This window comes from Lycorma delicatula, chromosome 4 (genome assembly GCF_047948215.1).
Source record: "Lycorma delicatula isolate Av1 chromosome 4, ASM4794821v1, whole genome shotgun sequence".
Taxonomy (NCBI): Eukaryota; Metazoa; Arthropoda; class Insecta; order Hemiptera; family Fulgoridae; genus Lycorma; species Lycorma delicatula.
Window position 1 is genome coordinate 61,791,663 of NC_134458.1, and position 24,929 is coordinate 61,816,591.

Genomic DNA, 24,929 nt, shown 5'->3' on the forward strand with positions numbered 1-24,929 from the left:
TCATTTTCATTTTTCTTTGTACAGTGCATTTTAATGTACTGTATTGAATAATTTAATTTTTTGTGCTACTGTACTTAAACTGTTTAAAGAATTAAAATGATGTTTTCATTTTTTTTAAGGCCTACAGGGCACTGTTTGGTTTTACTGTACATTCTGTATTGAAAATTTTTTTTATGCTATTTATGCTGTTTTAATACATAATAAAAATGATGTTTTATTGTCATTTGTTTTGTTTAGTTCTAATTCCTCCCCTTTTCCCTGACATTCATCCTGCAATCAGGAATATTTTACAATCCGGCATACTTCCCGGATTAAAGAAAGTTTACTGTATATCATTCTAAAATAATTTACTTTATGGAAACAAACCTGTTTCACTAACAGGTTTGTTCTCATCATAATAATGATGAGAACAACATAAAGCTATAAACAATTTGAGATTTTCAATACAAAATAAAAATTATATAAATGATCTACCCACTTATATTTATTAATTTATATAATGTGTATTTTTTACATCCTAAGCATTTTATCTTAAAATTATGCACAAGAACTAAAATACTATTTTTTAGGTATTACTATACTAATGAATATTATACCTGATGAAGTGAAGAGAGAGCTGTTATAAATATCTTGACTCATACATTTGGTAATAATTTAGCATATCTTTACGACTAACTGGCAGGCTGGCAATTTTCTCCAACAGCTAGATGCAACTGTCTCCATGAAGGAGTGCATTACACACACCTAAAATCTAGGGCCTCCACGAAGCACATTTCTACTAGACTAAAAGGGCTTCAGAGGATGCACTGAAGGGGACTCACGCTGGGAGAAAGACGCATAAATTGCAACTCGCCCAAGAAATTATCCTGGGAATTTTAAAGATTCACAATCTAGAAAAGGATCAGGGCGCAATCCCAATAAAATGAAACAAAAGCTGTACCAGTTAATTACATACTCTCCATTTAATTAAAAACTCTGCAATGTGTAGGGGGAAAATGTATTCCCAAACATACTTGTGTTCTGTTCCAATATACCTCACTTACTTAATGAAAACATTAGTCATTAACAATATAATAGTATTTAATATTTAGTTGTCATTTGAAGTGCATGGTGACCTATTAATTAGTGCAGTGGTTCCCAAACTTTTTTTTCCGAGTCATGACGCCCTTTTTCAATTAAAATTTTTCTATGGCGCCCTACCCAAGTAAAAGTACGACTTCTTGTAAGAAATAAAAATAAACTCATGTATCTTCATTATTTAACTTTTTTTACTTTATTAACATTAAATTAATAATTAATGAGATGGATGAGCCTGCACATCAGTGCACATTTTCTGAAATCATGGAATTAAACTGGACACGGCCACCCTCATTTCCTTTTCCATGTTGATTTTTGTTCTATACTTGCTTTTTATTACAGCGACCACCGAAAACTCAGCTTTGCACAAATACAACGACGAAAATGGAATTAAAATCTGCTGAGTCTTATCAGATATTAATCTTTTATTGAAATACAAAATTCAATTAATTCCATGCTGCCAAATTTTGCTTTCAAACTGTTGTTGCAAGATAACTCAATAAGTTTCTCTTCTTCCGCAGAACTAAATTCAGACAGAGCACTAGTGTTAAATGGATCTTGAATCCGTGTAAACCTATCGAAATTTTCATTTTGAAAGTATTTCTTAAACCAGATAGATAATTAGCTGTGACAAGTGCCCTTCAAACTTGGTTTTTATATCTTAAGAAAAATCAAGTACATTTGACATGAAAACTTGTTGCAATATTAAAAAACAATCTTTGCCTGCATCTTCATTCAATTTTTTCTCCATAGTTTGAGTTTTTTTAATAAAAGCTGATATTTTTTCCGTTGACTTCAAAAGGTGCATGTCTTTTCTCTGCAGAAAGAGACTAAGTAATTCAGCTTTTCAAAAATTTTGCATAAATATGCCAGTTTAATTAAAAAATTGACATCAGCAAAATCTTCTGCATCTTTGTATCCTTCCTCTTTAAGGAAAATAAAATTTTCTTGCTGCAATTAAAAAATACGTGATAAAACATTACCATGAGAGAGCCATCGTGCCCTGCTACAGTACAACAAAGATGAGTGTTCGGCTCCCATATCCCCACACAGTTTTTTAAAAAACCTTGCTTTCAATGGACGAGATTTTACAAAATTTACCACATTCACAACATATTCTAATACCTGATTCAGTGCAGGACTCAGATGCTTTGATGCAAGCACTTCTCTATGAATGGCACAATAGGCCCACAGTGCATTTGGTGATTTGCTTTGAATAAGTGCCTGCCTGTAATCCTCCATAGCAGCCAGACATGGAGCGAGCTCCATCTCTACAGACACCAATACAGACAGTTAGGCCAATTCAAATTATTTTCAGATATGAATGTATCAAGAATCTCGAGCAGGTCCTGAGCCTTCATTCCTGCAATGACATTTTTACAAAACTGGTCTTCTTTAGTATTATTACCATCTATAAACCGTACATAAAAAATCAAATCAGCATCCTTATTATTATCCGTAGCCTCATCTAGCTGGAATCCAAATTCCACTCCTTTAATTTTTTCAATGAATTGATCATTGATATCCTCTACCATATGTTGTATTCTCCAAATAATTGTGTTATTAGACAAAGGCACTAATTAAAAGCAGCTTTCTAGCAGACACCAACCATGATGTACACCATTATCTACAGCAGCCGGTAGAATAAGTTTTTCTTCAATGGTATGAGGCTTCTTGCATTTTGCAATTGTGTAAGCCACCTTGTAAGATGCTAGCAAAGCGTTGTTTGGTGTTGATACAGTCTTAAAAATGTATTTTTTTTGTTTCAGTTCTTTTAACTTCCTGGCAAAAAAAATCACGAGGTTTGCCAACCATGCTAAGGTGATCAACTTCTAAATGGCACTTCAATTTACTTGAAAGCATATACTCCGCTGCCAAAACTTTCATACACAATACACATTGTGGTCTCTTTTCACCATTAACTTCTGACGACATAAAACCAAACTCTAAATAACCATCGTCATATTTACAGTATTTTTGTTTCTTCATAGTTGTTCCACTGGTTGAAGACACACATTATTTATCTGCACTATTACGTTTATTACTGTTCAAAAATCAGTCCATCATTACAAGAGCAAAAAATCACAAAAATATTTATTAAAGATAACAAACAAGAAGTAAAATAACACTAACTATACTATATACACTAATTTATATTACTGTTTATTTATATGAAGCACTGAATTTAATTTCACAAGACTTAGATTATAAACCGACTGACTGAATCGAAATGGCAACGTTTACTTATATGCTTTCCACAAGATCTTCCAGAACAGTCCAAATCTGTCGTGAAGGGTCTACACACCTCGACGTGTCTAGCAGGATCATATGGCGTGATAGAAAAGGCATATTCACTAGAATATTCTGCACTGGCGACTTTACTTTTATACAGGGTCAAGTAAAAACAAACCACACAAAAAAAAATCTAGATATTTTTAGCTTCTCCCTTTGTTTTTTGTTTAGTTAGGCCAAATGTAAATGTCTTGGTTCAATTAATTATGAAGCTTTTAAAATATTTCGTGGTGCTCTTGCAAAGAAGCTACGGCTAAACTATTTTTAAAATTTAAACTACTTTAACTGCAGAATGTTTTATGTTTTATTCTTACTATACAATAATTTGAAAAACTGAAAGAAATACGTTACGGCATGATACCACTATATATGGGCTTAATTAAAATTTATTATAAAGGAGTTTTTTTAAATGAGTAGCACAACCAAAGTTTTATGAACTTTCATAGTGTGAAATGTATGTCACATCCTTCACAGGGCTGAAGAACTGGTCTGGGGCTAGAACATCTTTTTGTCTTGCTTGTTAATTCAATCTACTAATTTAATACATTCAGTCAAGTTCTTTAAACTTAATTTTTTTTAAACATTAAATACACAAAACTTTAATAATTGGCTTTATTTTTTATTCACAAAATCATAAAGGCTTTTTTTTTAAACAGAGATGATATGAATGTTCATTGTACTCCATTATGGGATATACACACACACACAAAACGAGGGCGGTCCAGAAAGTAACTTATGTTTGTGCCTAGCATGGAGATGGAAGGGGATAGAGCAGCCATCTTGGCGTCAAAACGTTTCTACACTAAGTACGCATCAAACTGTTGTAGCATGTGGACTGTATTTTTCTACTTTTTTCGTTGTGAATTATTGAAATGTCTGCTTCAACAGAAAATTCTGCAAGTTGTGAGGTGCGATCAGTGATAAGGTTTTTACTGGCAAAACCCTAAAAAAATTTGAAATTCATCGGCAACTTTGTGAGGTGTACAGAGCTGGAATAATGAGTGAGGGTGGAGTGAGGCAATGGTGGATTCAGTTTAAAAATGGCCGCACCAATGGTCATGACGAGGACCGCAGTGGTCGGCCTAGCCTTGTGACTCTGATGAACTGATGATGAAAATCAACGATAAAATTCGTGAAAATCGCTGCATTATGATTACAGAACTCTCACTACATTTCCCCAAAATTTCATGAAGTTTACTGCATAAAATTGTATTGGGGAAGCTTGGTTATCACAAGTTCTATGCAAGATGGGTGCCAAAAATCTAAGGCGGCAAATTTCTACGGAGAAGGTATTGAAAAGCTTGTGCATCGTTATGATCGTCCCTTTTTTGTTTTTTATTACGTATATAATAAATTTATTATTTTTTTTATTTGGTTGTATTTTTATTTCAAAACGTACTTTCTTGACAGCCCTCGTATGTGTATGTGTACATATATACACACACACACAATTTATTTTTTTTATAATTTTCTTTATAATTTTTATGATAGTACTTTCGTGGGATCCCGCATCAACAATCGTATACATAAAATCTGTATACAATTACATATTAAACACAAAATATATATTAGCCACATATATGTTTTTGTTTTATTTTACTTAATGACTCATGCCTTTGCATATGTACATGCAATTTTAATCTCTTAATATTTTGTCATTAATATGTAATTGTATACAAATTTTATATACACAACTGATGATGTGGGATACTGTGAAAGTACTATCAAAAAATTATAAAGAAAATAAAAATAATGAATAAAAAATAAGGAAAGAATTTTCTTATTTCTGTACTTAGGTGGATTATGTTTATTTATATTATATATATATATATATATATATATATATATATATATTTAAATGAACTTACAAACATCGCAATTTTTACAATATTATTAATAATATTACGTCTATTGCACCTTTTTATCACAAACACAGGTCACAGTGGGTCAGCCATTCCAATGCTTCAGGGGTAAGATCTTGGATGTCTTGTAGCAAGCTTCTAAAAGATGTATTTGGACAAAGCAGGCCCAGGTGGGCAATCGTTTGCTCTTCAGCTTCACATCCGCATCATGGGTTTTCTGCAGCTCTCCATTGAGTCAGGCTCTTATTGCCGATACCATGATTTGTGCGAATCCTGTTGATGTTGCACCACTGTCTTCTGGGAAGAGTAAATCCTGGTTTCCTCAGAGTTGGATCCGTCACAAGGTTGGAGTTAGTGATATTCTGACCTTGCCATAGTGATATCCAGTGATACTTTGTGTTGAAGTTGTTACCCGATCAGCAGCTGCTACAGGAGGATGTCTAGACTTCAGTCTCAGGTGCTGTTTGAGAAAATCAATATCCAACTGTGATTTGAGGGCTGCCAGTCATCTGGTTTGGGAGGGTGCAGTATTACTCAGCAATGGCAGCCACTGGAGCGGAGTTGTTCCAATGGTTCCAGTTATGGTTCGCACAGCCTGGTTCAGATGTGTGTTGATGAGCTTGATGCGGCAGCTACTAATCTAAAAAAGCACAATATTCTGTGGTTAAATGTACAAAGGCTAGTGGTCTGATTCTTAGAGTTTCCAGTGGTAGCTCCCCAAGATGAATGGCCAGCTTCTGAATCGAGCTGGATCTAGTTTTAACTTAAGCTGATAATTTTTCAAGGTGTTGTTTAAAGGTAAGTGTTCTGTCAAGCATGACAAGATATGTCAGCGCGACTCCTTCATACTTAATGGCAAGAGTTCATTGAACTTCCCTGTTGTTAAGGTGAAACGCCGTGATTTCAGTTTTATTTGAATTAGCTGGAGTCCTCTTTTGAAATATTTACTGATTGCGTCAAGATCTTCTGTCAGTATAGTCTCAGTTTAAGCTAAGTTCGAGCTTTGGGTAGTGATGGCAATATCGTCTGCATACACGAATTTTCGAGATATAGTTGCTGGTATATCAGAGATATAAATATTAAACAATAGAGGTGCCAGTACAGATCCTTGTGGTACAAATTCCACTATGATAAAAATCTTTTATTGGGTGTTTTACCGTGATAAAAATATCATTTGACTTGTTCTAGTACACAGTAAGCGTACTTAGACTATTGAATTTTGTTTCATCAGAATCACAAGCAGCAGCTTCAGATTTCTTAACAAAGTTTATCTTTTTTTAATTAATATAAATAAAATTATGAAAAGTAGATTTTCAAAACCTACATACAACCTTCAAATATATCTGCTTCAGTTTGACAAACTTATCGAGCATGAATGGAAGATCCTCCATTCTTTTCGATGATCATTTTTTTCTATAGGTTTCTTTGATCGTCATTCTTATAACTGCTGTATGATATGTATATCTACCATTTTAAAACAATTTAGAGTAACAACAGAGGTCACTGCTATAAGATATACTGTAATACAAGTCACTGTTGTAAGATCATATAAATACTTTGAAATAGAAAAAAATCCACTCGCTTATTACTTTTTTGAGTGGTTTTTTTTTCATTATCAAGAACATGGTCATTTTCACAATACATACTACTATATCAGTTGAATATATTAACAGATTAAAACATTTTTCTTTAGTCACAAATTACAACTGGTCATAATTTACTGCAACTATTGTGTTTAATATAATCCTACAGCATAATTGAAGAATAAAGAATTTATCAGCTTTTAATATAAAAACAGATGTAAACACTAACTTTAGATAATGATAATTTATTCAACATAAAACTAGCTTCCATAAAGAATTTAATAATTAAAAAATTAAATTAAAAATATAAAGTATTATCATAAAACCTGAAAAATTGTTTAATTATAAGAATAATGCACCTGGCCATAAAATATCTACATTTATATCCTTTTTTTTTTAAATAAAAACTAAGTACAATATAAAAGTGGAATAAATACAAATGCAGGCAATGTATAAAAATTATAAAAATCAAAAATTCAACATATAAAAATGATATATACAAAAATACTGTTTTTAGGGTAATTTTTAAAACTTGCCTTGAATAAATATGGCTGTATATCTGGATAAGTAGTATCAAAAATGAGATCCAATTCAGACTGGTTTGGCATTTTTGGCACATAATCATGCCTGTTCATTATTTCTGCAACATACAATATCTTCTCTGTAAGAAGGTCACCTACCTTCTCCCGACACACTTGACGCTCTGAAACAAAAATAAAATGAAACTAATTTCATATATAGTACACTGATTCTTCAAAAGTGAGAAAAAGAAGTCAGATAAGAAACCCAATTCACTATTGAAGCTCCCTTGTGTTCCTACAAAATTAGTGCTTTGTCGATATACAAATTTGACATGTTGCCGGCCTCCATGGCATGAGTGATAACATCTCAGCCTTTTATTCAGAGGTCCCAGGTTCAAATCCTGGTCAGGCATGGCATTTTCACATGCTACTTGTCATTCAACTCATCATCTGAAGTAACACCTAACGGTGATCCCAGAGGTTAAAAAAAAAATTGACATGTTGCCTCTTCTGGGTGTAAATAGCTGAAGTACAGCAAAAAATACTGATGACATTAGATTTTCACCTACTTCTAAATGTATAGCACATGATGAAAGACAGATAAATAAGGCTACATAACATTTCATAGTTGATGTATTTCTAATAGAACCACTTTTTATGTTAAATGGCCGAGCACAGTTGACAGCAGAATTAATAGTCCGGGTGGCATCTGTTTTATAAGAACAGACGCGGAGTAGCTGCAACACAGTTTTATTAGAACAGATACTAATATAACATATTAGAACAGTAATAGAGTTATCTACGGAAATAGGAGAAAAAATGGATATTTTTGCAATTTTTTTTTAATATTTTGTTTAATAAAAATTTAAGCACACGTATTTCAACTGGTGCAAAATGAATCATTTTTTGATGATATTCTGGAGGCATTAAAGCAAAAATTAGAAAACATATAGAAAATGCCCAACCCAAAACAGATACCACCTGGACTATAAGAAAAGGGTGATTGACTTATATGCGATGTTTAGGAAGTTGTCCCATTAAGTTGTTGAGTTGATGACACTTTGAATCGAAAACATGATCAATGCACTGTCAACAGTGCATTGATCATTGATGAATGAGATTTTTAACTGCTTAGCTTTTGGAATCGATTGTCTATGTGGCTTAAACTACTTGTGATCCACTGTGCAATAATCTCAAATGTTAACATACCAATATTTTGTTGGTGATTTGGTAGCAGAATCAACTGATGTTTCCAATAATATCCAATGTCAGCATTTTGAAGCCTTTCCTCCAACATAACATATTATGACTATCAATAAATGGATTTAGATTGAAAACGGAAATAGACAAGTTTTCTTGAAGTACTTTAATATCCAGAGTGTAGTATTAGTACTGAATCATATACAAACACGAGTTAAGCTTTTCATTAATCTCTGCAACAACTAATAATCCTACCCTTTTCTAAGTATGTTGGCAATTGTAAATAAATGTATAGCAATATGCAAAAATTCTTAATAATTATAATAAGGTAGAATATTTTTTAAAAAGTTCATACAATACATTTATCAAGCATGTGCATGTTTACTTGTTTCTTTAATTGTATTCTTTAATGAATTCTGAATGTTTGTAATGAAATTGTCTTTCACGTTGTCTAAACTGTGTAGTAAACTGATTGAATAAATCTCCTAATCTTAAATGTTCAAAATTGAATGGAAGCCTAACTACAAACCATCTGTCTAATCTCTAAATGTAGTCTTCAAAAAATGATTTTTACAATCTTCTTCTTTGTTTGTAACTGGAACTTCAGAAATTTCTTCTAACTCTTAAAATTTGGTTAATTTTTGCTGAAGATCATCTTTTGTCTGAATAAAATATGTCTGATTCACAGGAAACTAAGTTGAATTTGTTGTCTTCAATTTTCCCAATAATATTCAACCTAATTCTATATCAACAGGCACAGATTATTTTCCTAGCTTTGTCATTTTATTACAATTTAAAATGCGAAAGTGTAATTTTGCATCTTAAGAGAATGTGTATATAACCTGGTTTAAAAAAATACGGGCCAGCTAATTTAAGACTTCGAGGAATATCCCAGCCATCAGAATCCAGCAATGTAGCAGATGTTTTAATGTAGCAGCAGATGTAGCAATGTAGCAGATGACTAGTGATTTCTGTAAGACTGAACAAGAAACATCTGCCTTGAAACTATTATACATAGAAGATTAATTAATTTTGACACTATGTATCAGTTGAAGCGTTGATGATTCCAATAGTAGGAAAGAGATTCATGATTTTTTTTAAAATTAAGAAACACAGCTCTCTGTTAAAAAAATTTGACTGATCTGCTGAATCCAAGAGCACACGATAGGTCTGTAAATTTATTTGTGCGTCCTTGATCATAAAGTACCAATCCTGGGTAACCTATGATTAGGTTAAGTTGGTACACTATGTCACATAACCTTCCTAATTTTCATTACCAGATCAAAAAGTATCAGTATCCCTATTTTTAGAATAACTAAATGCAGGAGAGAAAACTGCTATGTGAAGCTTGCATATATCACAACAAACATTTGGATTCTTGCTGGAATTCTTGTGTAGTAATGTGTGATGCCTACATTTACACAGTCTGCAGCTACTAGAATTACTATTCTGTAATATATGGCAAATTCTCAAACAACTGGAATGTAAAATCTTATCTCTATCAAAATCTGTTTTCTGAATGATACCTAAACTACTACATTTATACTATTACTACTTATATAATAGTTTGGAACACTTATAAATAGTATTTGAGTCACCATAATAATCACAATTTTGTGTATCTGTAACAACATACAAATGATGAGATGACCTTCGTTTAGTTCAATCATCAGCTGTATAACTAGTATTAAACATGACCGATTCTAGAACTTGACACTTCTACTCCAGAAACTCAAAAAACTCTGCGAGAGATGAAAAGTTCAAGATTTGTTTTTCATTTCTCACTCAGGCTTTGTTTTTGAATCTAACCTATTTGTATATAATTGTTCTAAAATTATTTCATCAAAAGGTGTCTCCAACTTTAAAGTCTTTGGGCATTTATGTTACTTGTATGCTTTATGTAATTATGTTAGCTGTATTGATGAACTGATACAATTCATCTGCATATTCTTTTTAAACAGATTAATATTTAAAATTTCTTAATATAAGCTGATGCAATAAGCTTTTTATTTTCATATCTGTAACTAACAATTTCTAAACAATCGGGTAAATAGCTTTAATAATAGCTACATTTTTAATCAGCTCTGCTGTATCTGACTTCAATAAATAAGATAACCAGTTTTCATATTTGCCATCAAACATGGTCAAATTGATTGTGAGCAATTTTTAAAGGGGATCACTTCTATTAGAAATTTATAATTTATCAGAATTACTTTTCATTTTCTCTTTCAATTTTGTATTGTATACTATCATATTTCCTAAAAATATCTGATAATATTTTATATTTAACCCTGATAATACTTAATGGAGTAATTTCACTGCATCAATAAAAGTTTGAGTACGTATTAGTTGTGCTTTACGTACACCCCACTATTTAATTAAACCTTACAACTCTGTCTTAGAACTCATTATCATAAGAAAAAATAACTTGGAATAACTTAAACAAAAGTAACGTTAAGAACTAAAAAATAAAATGAAAACATAATAAACAATTGGGAACATAAGAATGTTAAACAAGCTAATTAATTAAGTTGACATAAGTGATAAGAATGAATAATTATTGGAGAGACTACACAAATGACAGGAATAAATAGTAAATATGAGCTTATCTTTCCATTCCTTATCGCTGTTGACGTCAGAACGGTAGGCTATTGTTGATTCTACCTAATTGAGACTGTGCAATCTGTTGCTATACAGGAATGCCTATTTACCATCCAAATTGAAATTATTTAATCAAGCTATATTCGTTTTTACACAAAATTTAATTTAATATTACACTAAAAAATATCTGTTCTGGAGATGACCAATGAATACAGTTTTTACATATTAATAAGGTAGAAATAGCTGAAACAACCAAAATTAATTTAACTCACGTAATTAATGGATAATCTATTAAGTACAAAAAGATTTTAATTATTAGAAAAGTAAAATAAGGGCCTTATTTTAATTATAAGTAAATAAGTGCCTCTTGTTGTCACTAGATATTAAGGTCAGTCAACATGCCGGTCAAGTCATATTAAGGTTGGTCAACACGCCTTAAGAGGTTACGGCATGTTGACCAACCTGTTCACACTCGGACTGCGCTCAACTCTAGTCAAGCACACCTTAACTACACTGCTGAAAGAGTGGGGAATTCTTGGAATGTATATATAACCCAAGATTCCCAGAAAACTTATTATTGAACTACAGTGGTCTGAGTGTCTATGTAACCTTATTTTGGAACCACGCTTGGAAACTGTTCAGGGTTTTGGATAAATCCTTAAAGCCTAATGTATACCTACAATGTTGTTAGCTTAAGTTTTATATCTGCCATTATTATGAATGGTAGTTTCCTTACTATGATGTTAAAAGTGAACTTGACCTACTCCTTACAGCTCTTACTCTGCATATTCATTATCTGACCTTACGTTAATTATAATTCCCTGAACAATATATTGTTTATTTTATCAATTTATAACAAAGTTCGACAGGGTGTAAAGGGCCCCTTCTCGGATAACAGAAAGAATAAAAAAAACTATAATTAAAATAAAAATTAAAACTAGGTTAAAAACTAAAATAATAAAATTGAAATAAAACTTAAAACTAATATCGCTAAAAAATATATAAATAATATCACAGTGGGAAACTTAAGATAAAATTTAAAACTTAATAAAAATAAATAAATAAAATGTAAATAAAAAATTTAAATAAAACATCAATAAAGTTCAAGAGGGGTGTAAAAGGTCTCTTCTCAGACACCGAATAAAAAAAATAAAAATCAAAACAAATGAAAAGAAAAATAAACTAATTAAAATAATTCTTCAACATGAGAACAAAAAAATATATTACAAATTTATATTTTGTGTAATATTAACACTTTGTAAAAATAGCAACACCTGGTCTAAACCTTCCTTATTATTGTCCAGAATTTGACTAATGTTTCTCTGTAATTTAAATCTATGATGCAACATCACATAACATAGGGATACGTGTCCTGCTGACAACAGGTACTCGTGCGTGACTCTGGTATATCCTATCCACAATCGACAGAGGACCAATTCCTCATGACGAATTTTTCTGCATGCAGAGTCCAATGGCAAGACAGAAACTTTAATGTGCCAGAGTTTGTTATCAACAGTAGCCATCCAGTCACCTTGCACTTTGCTCGAAGAGACTGTTTTATATAATTAATAGTCAGAAGCAGTAACACGAGTGGTATAAGGTTGATTATATGCATCTTTAACAGCGGAATCTGCACCTTCATTAACTGGAATTCCCATGCGGCTAGGAATCCAACAGAAACTCACTTTTGTGTTGCAATGGTTCAACTCAACGATTGCGTTATAGATTTCAGTGACCAAAGGATGTCTTAGAGTAAAAATCTTCCAAAGCTTGGAATGCACTACACGAGTCGCTACAAATAAGTATATTTTGGTACTTAGGGTTAATGATATTCACAGCCATATTTATAGCATACAGTTCAGCAGTAAACATAATCATAATACCATGTAGACCAAACATGTATGTTCTATCACTGACAACAAATGCGCAACCAACAGTATCATTCTGTTTCGATTCATCTGTGTACACTATTGCGTCTGGGTTTAACTTGGAGAGAATACAGTGAAACATTTGCTGGAAGACAATAGATGGTGTTGACCTTTTATTGTATATCATAAGGTCAATCATACAATTTATAAGGTCGATCCCCCATGGGCAATATGAGCATGGATGTATTTGAAAAATAGGTGTCGATATTTATAAGTTGCAGTAGATGTTGGATATAAACACCTACAGGTATAGTACAATTTGGATGGTCCTCAAACCTTCGTAAATTAAGATTTCAAAAGACTGACTCAAAAGCTGGGTGATTTGGCTGTTCTAGAAACGAGCAAAATAAGATGCTAAAAGCTGATCCCATCTATCCCAAAGTGATGGCTCACCACAGTCAACAAGTAGGTTCGTGACAGGGCTCGAACTAAACGGACCTGTAGCAAGCCAAAGGAAAGCATAATGTACAGCATCCAGCATTTTATGCATGGTACGATGAGCTGCAGAGTAGGTGACACAACCGTAATCTAAACAGGAACGAACTAAGGAATAATAAAAGCGTCATACATGACTGATTGGCTCCCCAACTGGTGTTGCTAAGAACTCGCATCATATCTAAAAGTTTGGAACATTTTGTTTTTAATTCTTTTATGTGTTTGACCCAAGTAAGGTGGCTAACAAAAAATAAATCTAAAAACTGACATAAGGAGAGATAGCCACCATAATGACATAAGATAGGATGTCCACCGTTCTTAACGGGGAGCAATAAGCTCCCCGTTAAGAAAAACTTGCGGAATGGAAGGGTCCCGCAGCTGAGAAAAGACTACACATTTTGTTTTTTCAGGTGAAAAGGTGAAGCCGGTAACCCTGGACCAAGCTTCAAGGTGAGATAGAGTGTTCTGTAGTAGTCTCTCTGCTGTGGGTGTTGAACAGGACACAATGTATATAGAAAAATTGTCAACATATAAAGAACATGAAACAGGTGGTTGCACACACTTAGTAATACTAGTGATAACTATAGAAAATAATGCGGCACTTAATACACTACTTTGAGGTGCTCCATTCTCCAATATGATGTTAACCAAGAGAGAATCTCCAACACAAACACAGAACATTTGGTGATTTATGAAACCCCTAATAAAAGCAAGCATACTGCCTATGACTCCCCATTCTTTGAGGGTGTTTAGAATACCACATCACCAGGCCGTGTTGTACGCCTTTCTGATATCAAAGAAGGTAGCGACGAGGCGCTGCGGAGTAGGAAAGTGTTTTGAATGGCTGTTTCCAATGACACTAAATTGTCAATGGAAGGACATCTTTGTCAGAAACCACACTGTTCTGGAGATAAAAGGCCATATCTCTCCAAGGACCATGTAAGCCTGCAGTTCACCATTCTCCATAACTTTGCATAAAACGCTTGTCAAGGAGATAGGGCGGTAGCTTGAGAGGTTTTCTTTGTCTTTACCAGGTTTAAGTACTGGTATGACAATGGCTTCTAACCAGCTAGATGAGAAGACTTGTTCGGAAAATAAACAATTATAAATGTTCAATAGATGTTGTAGTACAGAATTGGGAAGGAGTGACAGCATACCGAGGCGAATGTTGTCAGGTCCAGTTTCATGTGTCATGAAAGTGTCATGTGAGTTTTTAAGTGCATGTGACAACTCATTGAATCACCAATTTTTAACGATAATACTTCCGTCTGTATCTTGTACGCTTGAAACTCATTATTATATGATGAAGTGAGAGACCCGAGCAGAAAGAATTTGCTAAGGTATTTTCCACTGCAGAAGATGATGAAAAGAACAAGAATAGATTGTTTCGGAGATCCGCAAACTGCACAGATCTTTTTCCACATTGTAAACATGGGAGTAGTGCGTGAGACAGTGTTCCCGTATTTCGTCCATGACTTTCTCTTAGTGTCCAAGAATACTAAACAGCATACCGCTCTAGTCCTGTGGTATAAATTTGGATGTTCAATTGTAGGCCTGTGATTAAATTTGCGTAGTGCCTGCGGTCGGTTGCTAATAGCATTTTGGGAATCATCATTCCACCATGGAACGGAAGGACATCTAGGATAACCTGATGTTTGTGGGACATATCTGTTAGCATTTTCAGGTATCATGGATGTACAAAAGGAAAGCTGATTAAGTATGTCTGCGTCATCGTCATACTGTGATTGGAAGGCTTTATGGTATCCATTCCAACAATCCACCTTTTCAATAATCCACCTCTGAGACCTTTTTTTCACCTCGTGATCAACATCAATTAAGATGAGGGAGTAAACTCGGTGAGCATACGGAGAGGATGATGTTGGACAATGTAACAGATGATAAGGACATGAATGTGTGTGACCCATCATTCAGTAGACAAAGGTTCAACTCTTGTCTCACTCTATTTATCATATTTCCTCAAGAGGAGCAGAAAGATGAGCTCCAGGAAATACAGTGGGCATTAAAATCTATTATTACTAATGACGGCGATGGAATATGCATGAGGAGATTTGACATTCCTAGAACACTGTACTCAGAATTCAGTGAGAGACACAAATTGCAGATATGCAATTTGAAGGGAACAGAGACCTTCACAGCAACAGCAGGAATACAGGTGGCTAGTGGAATCCATTCCTCTTTTTAAACCGCTGCACAGTCCTGTCTAAAATTTTAACATCCTGTCCTCTTATTCAGAGATTATTGCGGTTTTTTAGTAAAAGAACCACCAAGAAGCAAACCAACAAAAAAAAGAACAGACAACAGTCATCAACAGCTGTCGCTTGATAGCTCTGTTGAGAAGTTCCTACTTAGAGATGAGACACCACTGTCTCACTAAACTTTGTGCATGATGTTATCATGTGTAAAACAAAATTTCTTAAATTTACCTAAATAAGGCCAAAATTTAAGAAAAAAGAAATTACTGCAGTAGTCTTGAATCATTTTCAATTACACTGTCCTTGACACCAAGTACATGCAAAAGTTTAAGTCTTTTTGGCAAAAGTCATCTGCACCTTGAGTTATTGAAAGATCTGGAGCTGCGGTTTTTTATTAGCAATTCCTAAGACTGGCCTCTTGAAAGATATCTGAATACTTATGGCAGCATCTGAAACAGACATACTTACTACTATGATATAGCTGACTGTTTCTAAGAGGTAAGTAAACTCTTCATTGATGAGCTTACATGTTTCCTACTGGAAGACAAGGTAATAAATTTCCTAAAAAATAAAACCATGCTTCACGTTGAGAATACAAAATAAAGAAGCCATCACCTCTGAAATACAATATAATGAAAAGTACTGGTGCAATGACAGATAATTAAAAATGTGAAAAAATCTGGAAAGATACTGAGGGATTACCAAGGTCTTAGAATACTAACAGATGTAACTGCAGTAAATGTGCAAATAGTTACGCTAGGAATTATGTATGTAAAATGTAGTTAAACTATATTAGACCACACTATCAGAATGCAAAGCATATCAGAACGCAGTCAAAAATTAGGGATCACGGGTAATATGCCAGACACTGTATCAGCGAATAAAAAGAAATGAAAAATCTTGAAAGCTGTTACATCACTACAATGTAGACCTTCAAAAAGTGTAAATTGCAAATGCAAAAATTAGCATATAAATAAGAAATATATGAATCAAAAGATAATCAAACATTAACCCATAGCTTACTGCTAGTGCGGTACTGTGATTTCAAATCAGTCCCAGTTCCAGAGTACTCGGGACCTGAGGGAAATAAAATAAAAACAAAAAAAACTTCTACTATTCTTATCTTGGCTACATATTTATAAACTTACATCTTTCTAAAAAATATGTATTTTCTATTCCAAGAGTGACATTTTCTGAAAATCAAGTCATCCCCAAACAATAATTATAAAATAATAAACCAGTTTCATTTTAAAATAAAATGCATTCTAACATCAATTATAAATTACAGCAATAAAGTTAAAAGGGATTTACTTACCCGACTCATTATTTAGTTTTATAAGTTCAAGACGTACATTCCACACTTCCCATGGAATGCACTCTGGTGGAAACGGCCATCTTGTCTTTTTCTTTTGAAAAAATTCTAAAGAAATCTGTCCACATCCTGGACCATCATTTCCTCTTAACGCTTCTGAAAAGCCTGAGATTTCCCTTTTCAGTGTTCGATCAAGGTTATATGATGAGCAGCAAACCTACAAATGAAATTTAATTTTCAGTTTTATTTTTATAACAGTATCGATCAGTATGAACACTATCCACTATCCCTACATCATTTGGCTGAAATAAGAATTGCAATCGGCATCTTTGAACTTAAATAAAAAAAATGTGGTTTACATGTACATGTAAAGATAAGCATTTATCATCCACATGATAAGTGCTTTCTTCTCATATGTTTTCAACCCTCAAGTGTTTGTACAAATGAGGATGCTGCCGAGGATAAGAAACAGTCTTTAATATTATTTAAGGAACAGATGAAAACTTTTCACTTAATAAATGAAAAATTAACCTTTACTTATTTTAAATACTAATGAAAATTATGCTTAAGAGTTAATGAAATAAACTTGAAAATAAGATTATGCTCATAAACAGTTTATATAACTTTTACTTAAAATGAAAACCTAGTTGGCCATTTTATTTTACATTCTATGTTAAACAATATCATATCTTCCAGTTTGAAACATTCACCAACACTATAAAAAAAGCCCCGGCAAAACCCAACCTCACATCTGTGCAACATCTACGCATGGATCCAGCTTGGGCACAACAACATGGCACTTTGATAGTGCGGAACTTATGTCAGCCAGTGGTGCAATGGTCTTGCTCAGGAACTCCCTGTGGAGTACGGAATTGACAGTCCTGAGGTGTCCACGCTGGTTGCAGTTGTGGTTCTCGGTTTCACTGTTTGGTGCAGGAGTGGGAGGCATAACTCTGATCTGTTTTCATAGATGCTGGGACGAGTGAGTATGGGAGTGTTCATCCCTCTTCCCGATTATGGAGCCAGGTTGACGGTGCGCTGCTGTGAGCTTAGCTCTGCTGAAATCTTGTGCCGCTCATCTAGTGAGCAAGTCACTTCGACCCTTGGCAGGAATTGTCCTATGGGAAAGGGTATTGAAGTATTGAAGCCCTTACTACTATATGCCTGGGATGTTAGTATAGTAGGCCAGGCAGTACCTGATTCCTCAGCCCAAGTTAAATTTGTGTGGGGCGGCTAACTGGAGAACCCAAGCAGGATCAATGATCCAGAGCATGCTCAACCATCTCTCTGCCCGCATCTTAAGACATACTGACTGAAGGTTCTATAGGTTATGGATTTTCTACTTCCACAATGTCCATGGCAGATGATCCAAGTAAAAACCCTCGTCCAGGAAAAGAAGGATAGAATTTAGTTTCGACCGAAAAGCATCGATAGAATTCGAAGTTTATAGTAATCAAGAGGTAGGAAGATTTCTTAAAGAGTAGTTTTTGCTTGATCACTCAAGGTGTCACAAAAGTTGCAGGAGGACCTGTAAATAGACCAGAAAAACAACTACTGGATTGTTTACAGAAATAGTTAATGACTCACAATCACTATGGCTACTGAAAGTCAAGAAGATGGGAGCCTTGGATACTGCAGTTTCACCACATGGAAAGCTAAACACCAAAAAAAAGTACAGATACTTACTGAACTGCACAGAGGAGGAAATTGTCAAAAAACTTCACGAACAAGGAGTTGTAGCATTTTGACGATAGAACACATGACGCAAAGAACTTACATTCTCCGCATTGCATGTGTTAACCTTCAACAAAATGAAGTGTCCAGAGTAGATAAAGAGCTAGATTCCATAGACTGAACGTAGGTCCATTTATCCCAACTCCATTGCACTGTTTTAGATGTCAGAGATTTGCACACTTTGGCATGGTATATAAAGAAACATATCTGTCTGTGTCTGTGTGTGTGAACAGTTATATCCAGATGACCTGTGCAGGAATCCACCTGTATGTGTCAATTATCGTGTGCAATTTTTGGTAAGATCTTGTAATTGCCCTATATTTAAACAAGTAGCTGTTCAGGAGGTTAAAAAAATACAAAAATTCAACTACTATGAAGCAAGGAAAATTGTGCTCGGCAGAGCAGCAAGGATTGCGTCCTATGCACAGGTTGTTACAGCTCCCTTTAAACAAGACAACATAGTTACTCAATTGGTACCAGCTCTGGGTAGAATGGTTGAATGTATAATCAACGAAAAACTGAAGAGTCAACCATTACAAGAAAGTAGTCCAAAACCAACAAAATAAAACCAGATGTCTCCAAATCAAACATTGTTTAACAACTTAGGAATAAGCCTTCAACCAACCAAAAGGTGAAGGAATGTGGACCTAAACCACCAAAGAAATCTTAACAAAATTTACCAATGGTAAAAATTGAATTACAGTAAATTCCCTCTTAGGGTACTGTAGAGCTCAAGTAAAGATGCTAGAAGAAAAGAATTTTGAAATACCAACAATGGAGCTTCTGAAAACGCAGAGGTCATTAAATGAAAGGATGAGCACTTAAGCTGCCCCACATGGATTAGCAGGGAGTGAATCAAGCGTTAACACATGCACTGCTGACTGCACCATTGGAGCCATTATCAGATGCCAACAGCAAGACATCCTCTACAATTTACTGCAGAGGATCTGAAGATACCATCTCCAAGGCTTCAGATATCTTGGAATTCAATATCGAGGCCTACAGGAAGATGGAAAAAAATGAAGAAAGAAAAGGTGGCCAAAGGGAAAACCAAGTTGAGTAGATGATTTACTACAGTATGTATGCGAGTTATTTCGCTCTGTGCTTTAAGTGTTTTTTGGTTTGGTTATCGGTATTCTTTATTGGACTGGACATAAGACAATTTTTGGTGGAACATTACTGGATGTGTCTATAAAATCTCGGATCTATTAGTTAACAAATTCACCATTAATTAATGGATTCAGTTTGCCAGAATCTACAAGATTGTGACGTCACTGGCCTAGTGTAAACAAGGATTTAGAAAATTTTTGCAAATTTCTATATATGCAAGCAAGCATTTATATAAGTGCTAACAGAAGACAAGGGGGAAACTTCCTTTACTTATAACTACACTACCAGTCTCAGCCACCGATATGGAAGAAACACTGAGGAAAGCAACTGAAGCTCACCTGGCGCCCATGACTTCAAAACAGGAGGATATGGAGATCATGCCCAACCAGGCTGCTGATGTGCTAGTAGAGGGCTACCCCCCAGACCGGCTGTGAAGGGCAGTAAAGGTGCAAAGGGGATTAAAACAAGACAGTCCTCCACTGAGGAGGAGGATGCACCCCTCGAGCTGAGGGAAGTGGCTAGAAAATTAGAGCAGCTGGCTAAAAAATTAAAAAAGAACATCAACAAAAATGTAAAATGAAGCATAAAAAAGGTAGAGGCAGACCTCAGTGTCCCTGTTAAGGATTTACGAAGAGTGGTCAGCACCTCTACTACCTGCTTCTAAAATCAAACTACAGAGGTGGCCACCCAGACTGTGGTTGCCCTATATTAGATGGCCTGGAAAACGGGGTTCCCAACCAAACAAATGGCAGACTTCAATAGGAAAAACTGGCTGAGGAAGACGTATCACAACATGCATACTGGGCTGCCAGAGAGGAAAGATTGTGCGATGAACAATGTTGCAATTATAGATATCAGTGAGAGTGGAGGGCAAATTTATCAATGCTCTAGCAATGAGGCACTCACAAGTGGCGTGGTTGTTGAGGGTTTCAGAGATCCAGGCGGGGAACGTATTAACAGCAGTCAAGGAGGCAAAACTTGTTGGCGAAAGGACGGAAGAGCAGGCTCCGATAAGGAATGCCTTCCATGTGGCCTATGTAAACTCTGGCAATGATAATGACCTTGCAAAAGCATTGGTCGATGTTTCTGTAAAATCAGAAGGAACAATGGCGGAAACATAGGACCCATACAGGCAGAAATCTATGGCACAAAGACTGCCTCCTACAAGCGGAAGATCTTAGAATGCGACGGGAGGATGACGGGGCAGAACTACTATGTGGCTGTTCTGGGTGGCAGATCTCCCTCTGGTTGGTGAAGTGAATTGCCAACAACAAGACAGAGACACTGATATTGAAAACTACAACCTCGTATACAAATCTTCTGAAAACTGTTAGGATTGGGGTTATGGTTCCTGACAAAACAGAGTTAATTTCCATATGGAAAACAGGAGAACATATGAAAATTAAAGTAAAGGGGGATGAAAATAATGCTGGAGCATTCAAGCAGGCAGTCGCTACTGCCCTAAAGGAAGGTACAGTACATCCAAGGACCAAAACGTGTAACATAACATAACCTCTGTAAATGTTAGTAATATTCAAAGAAATAACCACTATCAACACTTGATTATCACATTTCTTAATTATGGAAATTTATTTGTTTTTCACTATCCTCCATCAATAAAATCATAGACAAATTTATAAAATGATATAAACTAAGACAAACTTAATCAAGTTACTGAAAATTAATTACATCTTATAAATTAACATCTATAAAAATTACTTACATAAGTAAAGTCAATGAAGTCACAATCAACATCCGCATAGCCAACAGTTCCAACAGAATAGCTGCCTTCTTGTTTGTAACAAAATTTTCCCAGTGATCGGTGGAAAAGAACTGTATGAAATATACTCGCTACTGCTTCATCCACCTGCCTACCCTCCACTGTCTGAAACAGTATGCAAGTATTAGGGAAATGACAATGACAATAGAAAATCATTAACCCATAACCTCCCACTTTATTTCGCACATGAATCGAGATTTCTGTAAACGTTTGTTTATCTCGCTATTACTGATTGTTTTTCATCCAAAAAAATCTGAAAAAATTAGGGTATGTTAACAATGCATTATTAATTTATACTGTTCAACAAAAATTAATTTTTGTTAATATTTGATTATTTTGCGCGCGCACAAATATGGTATAAAAAAAATTACAATTTTTTTTAGTTTTTGATTTTTTTTTTTATATTCATATAAACTATAGACTTTTCCGGTTAATTTGACATAAAATTTATTTATATCAGATAAAAACTGATTATATAAATAAAAATAAAAAAACACTACATTTCAGAAAATTGTAACTAAAAAAAATTGAGGTTTCGGTAAAGGTAAAGGAGTATATGTGCGTATGTTTGTGTTATTGAACCAGTATAAAATCTAACTTTGATATATAAATATATATATATATATATAAATGTTTTGCTTTTGATACATGTACAAAAACATTTTGAATAAAGAACAAGTATGGTTTAAAAAAAGTAATAATTTGAAATTATTGCTTCCTTTCATAAAAGTCACGTTCACTCGTTATTCAGTTGAATTTACGTTTGCATAGCAATTATATAAAAGAAACAAACTGCTAATGTATATAAGAATCAAATAAACAAAAAAAATACAAAAATACTTAGACTTAAACAATGACGTCAGTGAAAAAAAAGTACTGTGTGTTTGATTCCTTGTGAAATATCTACACTATACACGGCTGTTATGGTTATTGCATTTTCTCATAATTCAAGGCGTTGTGATAAAATCTATATAAAAATATTTTTTCTATGTTAAATGGTTCATGACAAATTTGAATTTGAAAAATTGATTACCAGTGGTTAATACAGTGACCAGCGGGAGACAAGGGGTTAAGAGAAGACATACAGAAATATACAACTGATTTCATTCAATATTGGTCAATTAAGAACAGAACTACTCGGATAAGTAATAAACAATGATATTACAGATTAATATCAAGTAAATCGATAAACATGAAGTCACATATGCGCCGACAAGACTTAAGATTCATTTTCTATAAAATAATCAGAATAGAAGTGAAATCAGTTTAACTGTCTAGCTAAATCAGTTCAGAACAATGGTTTATAACATTTATGCTGTCAGTAACACAGTTAAATCGACTGCAAAGAAATATCCTTCCAAAAATTGTGATTGGATATCAGTGTGATTATTTCTCAAAATATCAATTCCTAGTGTTATCCTAAGTCGCTTAAGTGAAGATCAACTACTGATTTATTTTCTTTTTTAATTCATAACTGTTTATAGTAGCCGCCACATAACAGCGAGCTTGGATGATCAGCCCACATGTCACTGCTGTACTATTGATGAAACTGTTGTTTATGAAGCAATTTATTTTGTGTGTTTACAGTATTATGAAAGTGACATCATGTTTCAAATACAAAGAAAATTATTGTTATTTTATTTTTGTTTCTGTTTTGCTTTTCCATACATATAAAGTTCAGTTTTGTGGTTCTGCTTTTCAGTACAGTTTTTTTGGCATGTCTTGTGTATTTTACTATGTAGTCAATTAACGTATGATATGATATTTTGTAAACGTTTTTATCGTGGTTTACAGTTCAAACTATTTAAAGTAGTTCATTCATGTGCGATTAGTTGTAGCTGAATTTAAGTCTGTTGTGAAAGGTAAAAAACTTTGAAGACAGGCATACAAAATTGTAAACAACGTGTATGATTTCATGAAGAAAGAATTTTTAGGTGTAGGAAAATTAAAAAATGACAAGCAATTAATTGCTATACAGAACTGTGAAAAAAGAACTGCAGCTGCCTGTGGTATTTCCAGGACTCAGGTTCAAAGCCGAGAAAAGAAAAAAAATAGGACCTCTTTGATCCGAGGGGCCAGAATGTTCATTCATCACCCCAAAAAAAAAAACATCCTAACCCAGTTGATGATCATCAATCATCAGATGATTTGACAATTTTAATAAAGGTGTGGTTAGGTAAACCGTGAATGAATTTCACTCAAAGATAGGGGAGCTGCCAACAGTTAACAAACTCTGCAAAGAATTGAAAATTAAAATTAACTTTAATGACAATGAAACTAGTTTAAGAAACATTTTGAAAGAATTAGGTTTTAAGTGGTGCATAACAGAAGATGAAAGGAAAATTTTACTTGAAAAACATGATATAAGGCAGAAAGGAATTTCATATTTGCAGGCAATTGGTGATTTTAGCAAATGTAACCGGGCGATCATATACATAGATGAATCATCTCATTCAATAGCAAAATCATGGGCTGACGACTGTGGTGCAGGACTTCATTTACCAATAAATAACGATGAATGCTTAATTGTAATTCATGCTGGAGGTGAAATGGGCTTTATTTCAAAACACAATGTTAACATGGACAGCCAAATAAAAAAGTGTCAATTACCATGAGAGCATGAATACTAAAAATTATTTGAAATGGACTGAAGAAAAATTAGTTCCTAACCTTTCTCCTGAGTCTGTAGTAGTTATTGACAATGGTCCTTATCATAATACCCTTTCTGATGTCATCAAGCAAAATACAAGATATGAGTGTTTGGCTACAGAAACATCATATTCCATTTTCATCTCAAATGCTTAAACCACAATTAAATTGAAGAAAAATAACCAAAAGCTAAACCAATTTGACAAACTGTTCAAAAGAAGTGGGCATCAAGTTCTGCAGCTCCCACTTTACCATCCTGACTCGAATCTGATCGAGACAGTATGGTCAGAGGTAAAGCAATATGTTGCTAGCCACAACACGTTTAAGATGTCAGAAGTACAGAAACTGTGTGAAGATAAATTAAATTCAACGAGCGATGAACACTAAATCTTACTATGAAAAGGTTAATAAAAATCAAAGGTATTGGAGCCAAGAATCATTAATAGATCGTCTAACAGAATCTTTCATTGTCTTTTTATGTAGTGACAGTGATAATAGTGGCAATTACACTGAAGATAGTAATGACAGCAAGGAGAGCATTCTAGGTGAGTAATTAAACTGATAATTCATTTTCCAGTAAGTAATTAAAGTTACAGTAATAATCATCTACCATAATATTTACCATGCAATTA

The 24,929-nt window shown here is 34.0% G+C and overlaps 1 protein-coding gene across 1 annotated transcript in view; it reads right to left on the reverse strand.

Annotated features, from left to right (window-relative positions):
- The window catches only part of Atg101 (autophagy-related protein 101), a 43,570-nt gene that overhangs the window by 13,056 nt on the left and 5,585 nt on the right, over window positions 1-24,929 (reverse strand). The window contains exons 2-4 of the mRNA XM_075363096.1: window positions 21,592-21,753; window positions 17,028-17,241; window positions 7,351-7,517 (exon numbers count right to left, since the gene is read on the reverse strand). Of these exons, the coding sequence (XP_075219211.1) occupies window positions 7,351-7,517; window positions 17,028-17,241; window positions 21,592-21,753 (543 nt within the window). The remainder of the gene's footprint in view (window positions 1-7,350; window positions 7,518-17,027; window positions 17,242-21,591; window positions 21,754-24,929) is intronic.